The following is a 7,274-nucleotide window of genomic DNA, read 5'->3' as shown; positions in this document are numbered from 1 at the left end:
TTTCTGTCGAAACTTTCCTGTAGGCCTAGCCTCAAAATATTAACGTTAGTCATTTTAATTAGAAATAGCCTACTGCAAATTATCTTACATCCACACGGTTTTTTTTAAGATAGACTAATAGTTGTAAGTTATGCAATTGTAAAATATTTGTTTAAAATCGAGCTATAACAAATATAGGCTATATATTGTTTGGAGATTAAAATAGAATTAGGCCTACCTAGGCTAATTTTGTTGAATTAAATTAGCTGTTTTATGTAAGTAAAAATTGGCGGGCTGGTCTTACAGGTTTTAGAAGTAAAAATGTCTCATTATTAATGCAGTTCCCAAAATTCCCTTCGCTTACCATCACTTTTTGTTTAATTTTATTTAATACAATTTAATAAGTTCGTTTCTTCCCTTTGTGCAAAATTGTTTAATATTAGCCTACATTTTATGTTAGTTAAAGTTTATTGCATGATTTTAGTTGCCTATATAACGTGTGTTAATAGTGTTTCGTCTTATGTTCACGTATGCTGTATTAATATCAGTTTGATAACAAATTTTCATAACTAATTATGTGGCTTTCCACATCACTTATGTTATTTTCCTCAGTGGAAAAAAGAAAAGAAAAAGACTTTATTAGAATGATAGCCTATATGTTGATTCCCAAAATCCCCCGTGATGCTTGGAACATTTAAGATAAATATATGGCAACCACAGTTGTCACTCATACATTTAGGTTGACAGTTTTATACATAGCCTATTTGCATATCCACGGCACACTCATTTATTTTATTTGTCAACCTTGTCTATGAATCTTGTCGTTTAGGCTTTAACGTTTTTGAGAAGTTTCTTAAATACCCTGTTTTTATTTATTGGTATTAATTGTATTAATCCAGCGAATCAAACGATTTTTTTTATAAATCGTGTTGATACATCAAAAGCTGAAAACTTGTTCCGTACATATTACACTAGTGATGTCACTGCTTCTAAAGAAATGACGGGAGCGGCGCGTGCAGCCAATAAGAGAGCGCGCTCTCGCTGCTGGAATTAACTCCAGTACGTGCTGTAGAGACTCTGGAGATGAACTTCACAGACTTCAATCACAGCCAAAACGAAAGCAAACACACGAGCGTCGCGTTTTCACGGTCATGGATCTTTCTAATGGACCTCTTTAAGCGATGGAAATCACATAAATCTTCTAAATAGATGCTGCTTTTTTATGGTGCATCGGTCTAATGGACATAACTCTAAAAAATGACTATGACTTCACTGTCTGAAAGTTTGGCGGCTTCAGACCCCTCAAAATCGGCTTTTCTGGAGTTCAGTCACGGTTACCAGTCTCACCAGCAGCATTCGCCCGGTGTGTCTCACGCGCACTATCCGGTGCACGGTTTGCATCAAGGCGCACATTCTCAGTACGACGCGGCCTTCTCCTCGGGCGCAGCTTCATACGGCCGCCCGCTCACTTACCACTATCCCACAGCCCATCACCACCCCGGAGCTTACCTACAGTATCAACACAACAACGCAGTCGGCCATTCAAGAGTAGAGGATGCAGGTAAAGTGCGCTTTCCTTCGCCTACAGATTAAAAACGTATTAGCTACTAAATTCCGTGTTGCGCCAAAGTTAAACTGTTCGTGATTGTTTTCTGAAGACAGAAATGAAGAATTTGGGTTTGACATGTACGATTATTGCTCCTGAAATTTGTCTAATTTAATTGCCGAAGCAATTCTAATTAATAACGCGCCAACACGTTTAAATTCCCATTGTGAAATAGGTCAAAGATTTATTGCAAAGATTTATATCTTCACAATTTTTAAAACGGACTGAACGCATTAAAAATCCTGGAGAAATGGAAATGCTCATTTAAAGCTCAGTATAAAGACAGAAGATTGAAAATACACGGTAAATCGTTAAATCACTGTCAAATTTAATTATAGGCTGCTCTATGGATTTAACGATTATTTTAAGAGTGAGTATATTTGCTTTAGTTTTACTCAACTTTAAATGGAGACTTTGTAGATTTTTTTTCTATTGTCACATTAACTTTACTGGCTTCGCAATATGGATTAATATAGCTACTGTAATGACTCCAATTAACAAATCAAGTATTGTCGGACCCCGCACGCGCGCACACACTCTCACACACACACACACGGATCTGTCTTTGAAACCTTTAGATTGCAAGATCAAAAAAGAGAAAATAAATAATTACTGGCTTATTTTAGTCTTCATGTGACAAACTTTTAATAATTATATAATTATTTAGCATAGGCCAACCTTTTTTATTAAACTGAAATTTGACTTTAAAGTTACAAATTATTAATATGGCCTAACGCACAGGAACAGATATTTGATCTAGTGAAAATGACTGTTTTAAACTAATGTCTTGTATGCGGTTGACAAACGTTTTGTTCTGACAGAATGGCCTACACATTTTTGAGCAATTATTTAGGCTATTTTATTTCATTCATTTAGCAGTTATTAGTAGCCTACATTTTTAACCTAGGCCTTTTTAAAAATTGTTTTTATTAATATTTATTAAATGTAATATTTAATCTTCTTACTCAAGATTCCGAGAAGCAAAGTTCCATTGAAAGTGGAGAGATACGGCTGAACGGGAAGGGGAAGAAGATTCGCAAACCCCGCACGATCTACTCGAGCTTACAGCTGCAGGCGCTCAACCAGCGCTTCCAACAGACCCAGTACCTCGCGCTGCCGGAGCGCGCCGATCTGGCGGCCAAGCTGGGGCTGACACAAACACAGGTAGGCTATACGACAACCCTGAACCAAAGATAGAAAAAAACTCCGTCTTTACGCCATGATGTGTGTATCTGTGTGTGGGGTCCGTTCTGAAAAGAAAGATGGTTCATAATAACAATAGGGAATAAAAGGTAGTTATTTTTCTATAAATATCAGAAGGATGGGTCTAGTCTAAGAAATATGCAAACCAACGTGACGCCTTCAACAGGTAAAGGTGTGTAGACCTAATAGGATTGTATGGGAGAAAGCAGAACGTTTAGCGCGTAAAGTGCGCTTCGTCCTTAAACGGCACGCTCCCAAATGCATCGTTATCTAGGCTAAATATTAGCCTAAGTAAAAATGTTCATAAAATGTCGAATCACTTATCAAATCATTTATCAGGGACAAAAGAACGAATAATAAACGATAATAATGTTTGCATTATTATGTATATACATATAAAAATATATTTCGTCTACTTGCGTATATTTAGCTAAGTGTTTTGTAAATATAGCACACAAAAAAAAACCGTTTTGTAAAAAAACGACATGAGCTGTGCCCCACAAACGTTGATAAGCACAACTTCGAGGTATGATATATGCTGTTCTTAATAGCTAATACTTCTTATGCAATTAATATAAGATCATGCAAAAGGTTTTCACCGTAAAGTAGATAAGTAGTAGATAACAGGAAAACTGTACGAATAACTCGTTAACTTCCCATATGTAGAATAGTCCTACTTTTTTGTTCAGATTTATATTAAGAAAGTAAATATCCAAATGTCATTTACAGTAGTTGACGATTGTAACCAAAGTGATTTACATAGTAACAGTTCCCTTACATGACTGTGTTAGGCACACACATTTATTCTAAATTATTTTATTCTCATGACAGTGTTTTTAGAAATAATATGCATCTAATGCATTCAATTTTTTCCAAGCATGCTTTCTAGGGTTAATCTCTTTAGAGCACCAATATTTCTGGAACCCTGACTTATTAAAGTCATAGGAATTATTTCTTGTTTTATATTCAGCCACATTAAGTAACATACTGAAACTTGTTTTTAATTGTTATGTGTGAACATGCCTGCTAACTGATTTATTGAAAGGAAACATTAAAAAATATTCTAGAATTAAGTTCATATGGGCAACAACATATAAATCATATCATAATTTGAGCAAAACTAAACATTTTCCAAAATCCATCATTAAATCAAATATTGAACTTACAACACCAATATATCTTTTTGAAAAGGACACCCCTCCCCCCACCTCAACTCCTCCCTACTCCAACCTTATATGACCCATTTTACAAGGTGGCCCAGTTTACCTGACTTCACCCTACATTTCAGTAACTCTAATGAAAGGACACACTGAAGCTTCTAGAAAAATTACAAACCATCCACCCACACACTAAGTCTAACTTCGAAACAATGAAAACTTATGTAACTCAGAAAACAATTTAGTGAATCATAAATTGGTGTGTGTGTGTGTGTGTGTGTGTATGCTCTTACTATCATAACTTAACTCTAAATAAACAGTATTATTATTTTTGAGTAGCATATATTAAAATCTCCAATACAATTACATTATAAATACTCTGTTGTCTTGGTTTGGAAACATATTTTTCATTGACTAGTGTTATTGTTTTCTCTTGAGGACATTTACAGATAATTATCTGTTCAGCAGGTCAAATATTCAGCAGAACTGACACACATATCAAAACATATCAAAAAGGTGTGTGCGTGATAATGTGTGGCCAGTTTGCAGAGCCAAATACTCTTTATTAGCAATTGAGATTCTGTCATTGCTGCAGTCAAAAAGTGTTGAATGTTGCCTCTGGCACTTGTTCCTGCTCTTTGGTCCAGGCGGCTCATTTAATCTATTTTCTGATGCAGACATAATTTTAGTGATAAAAATGAAAGCATCACCACATAACAGAAGTGTTCTGAATGCGGCAAGATGAACATCACATTAAAAAAAATTATGAAAGCCTAAATTAGAATAATTATTTTGGGTGTCAAAGAAAACGGTAAGGGTAATTAGACTTTTATCCAGCTTAAAAGTCTCTTGGAAAACATCACTTTAATTGTTTCATTATAGAAGATTTTACAGCTCTGTGGGTGTCACTTTGATTGTAAATTCACAATTAGTGTGAATTTTCCACGTTGGTCACACAATTAAGAAATTAAAAACACCATAAGTATAATATCATGGCTTGTTTATATCATATACTCTTAAAATAAAAAAAAGCCATGCAGAAATTTGTGCAAGGGAGAGTTCTGGGTACAATTTTGGAGTGATTAAGTAACAGCAATAACGTTTGGAGTTTTGTTTCATCCAAAAAACTGTCAAGCTTTCCCCCCTTCTCACTTGCAGCTGGTGTTGGCAGAAATCTTGTGCCAAAAAAAAAAAAATGAATGCTGACTCAAAGCTGTCAGAAATTCTTCTGCTTAATCTTCTGATACTGAAAACCTCCACGACTACAAAAAGATGAAAAAATCTGACTTCGTTGTGGTTGATACTGTAAAAGTTAATAAAATGTTAGTAAAAATATATTTTTTTAGTAATTTGTGGTTAAAAAAGTAAAAATGGTCGAGTTAAATCTGTTCATGCTTTAAGTTAATTTACACTAAATAGTAAACAAATGTAGTTTAATAGGAAAATACATGTCATTTTACTGTAAAACTTTACTTGTTGTTTAAAAAGAACTATATAACAATTTACTGTGAAAACCTGTATTTAACAAGATAACATATGTCCCTTTATAGTAAAATGTGGTTTCAAATGGGGGGGGGGGGGGGGCTTTACAGTACTTTATTTACTTATATAAATAAGTTACTTCACAATTTTGCACTGAAAAAAAGGCTCTGAAATCTTTTTGTGATGCATTAGATTTGCTTAAATTGTTTTATTTAATTTGTTACTGTATATGTCTTGTTTTTTGTGATCAGAGTGTTTTATTTGCATTGTATATTGTTTATAGTTACAGCAGTATGTTTGTGGTCTATGTGTTTCTCTGAATTTATTTGAATGGCTGATTTTGATGACAACTTTATACAGTATCATCATCGGGCCTTCTATTTTACGTTTTTCATTGACATTTTATTAGTTGAAATATACGGTCAATATCTGAAACGTCACCATACACACATCCTACTCAAACAATGCTTACTGTTCTGCATTTATTTTGATAATTCATTCCAATCTTTCTTGACTTTTGTGTTATGAATAATAACAATAAAGTTCAGCATATACTTGTAAACAGATTAAAACATGTGTTGCAATAACAAATACTAATCCAAATGCAAATGTTGCAGGTAAAGATATGGTTCCAGAACAAACGTTCCAAGTACAAAAAGATCATGAAGCATGGCTCAAGTGGACCAGAAGGAGAACACCTTCAAGCAGCTTCTGCAACACAATGTTCACCAGGAATGCCACCCTTGTGGGATGTTTCCATGTCAACCAAAGGTGCCCCCATCCACTCTGGAGGATATATGAACTCTTTTGGGCACTGGTACTCTGGTCATCATCAAGACCCAATGGCCAGAACTCAGATGATGTGACGGGATGTTTAGGACAATCTACATTGGATCCGCAAACCCTCTACTGATTCGACCAGTTCGCTCTGTTTCAGATCACACCAGCCCTTTTTTAGCACTGTTTACTCACAGCCAAACTTTCTTCAAGTTCCTCCCCAGTATTTTCTTCATGAAGATTTACAATGCTGACATTTTTGCTTGCAGGTTTTTTTGTGGTGGATTTTTTTCTTTAAAGACTGAATAAGCAACCTAACCTAAACATGGATTTTGTAAACTCTTGTAAATTTGAATAAAATGCCATTGTCTGATTGCCATGTACGTCTATCCTGTATTTCAAAGCCTGCAACCTCAGTAATTCTTCTTGACTATTTATCAGTCTATTGCATTTTTCTTCTTCTTCGTTACAATAGCAGTCTTGAAATCTTGCTTTGGTTTCCAAACTTCTCAGTTTGACATTTCATTAATATAATGTGCTCAATATTTCATTGTCAGGAATTTCAGATTCATTTTTAGAAATTATATTTATGTCCCTGCCATGTAACAATGAATTTTTAAAACTACAATTATTCCATGTGGACTCTAAGTTTGATACAAAAAAATAAATAAATCCAAAATAAACACAAAACAAACAAATAAATAAAAGTTAAATGAAAAATAAAGTTGCATGCATAATAATTATAAAATAATTAACAGAATGATGTTTTTAAAAAAAATAGAACATATATATAGGACATGTACATGCACAGGACATGTAAACATGCCAAACTGATTTCCTCTAAAAGTCTAAAAATATTATATTTTTCAAAGCTTAGCTATATTTATATTCATGTTAAGTATATTGACTGTCTGATGCCACCTAGTGGTTTGAAACACATAAAGAGGGTATCAGCTTTGAGCGTTTGGCTGTAGTTAACCCTAGGCCTAACAAACAAAAACAACTAACAGATGAATGTGAACCACTTTAGAATTATTGAGTTGAATAAAATCACATCGGCATTGAGGCCT

At 34.3% G+C, this 7,274-nt stretch overlaps 1 protein-coding gene across 1 annotated transcript; it reads left to right on the top strand.

Annotated features, from left to right (window-relative positions):
• The first annotated feature begins 1,001 nt into the window (after positions 1-1,001).
• Positions 1,002-6,861, top strand: LOC306861726 (homeobox protein Dlx4a). The gene is made up of 3 exons (XM_079404148.1): positions 1,002-1,540; positions 2,556-2,749; positions 6,045-6,861. Exons 1-3 carry the CDS (start codon positions 1,237-1,239, stop codon positions 6,291-6,293), a joined length of 747 nt encoding a protein of 248 aa, XP_079260274.1. The 5' UTR covers positions 1,002-1,236; the 3' UTR covers positions 6,294-6,861.
• The last annotated feature ends 413 nt before the right edge of the window (positions 6,862-7,274 follow it).

The sequence above is a fragment of the Barbus barbus genome, assembly GCF_936440315.1.
Source record: "Barbus barbus genome assembly, chromosome: 4".
Classification (NCBI taxonomy): Eukaryota; Metazoa; Chordata; class Actinopteri; order Cypriniformes; family Cyprinidae; genus Barbus; species Barbus barbus.
Note: the sequence above shows the minus strand (reverse complement) of the source record. Positions and strands in the feature narration are given on the sequence as shown.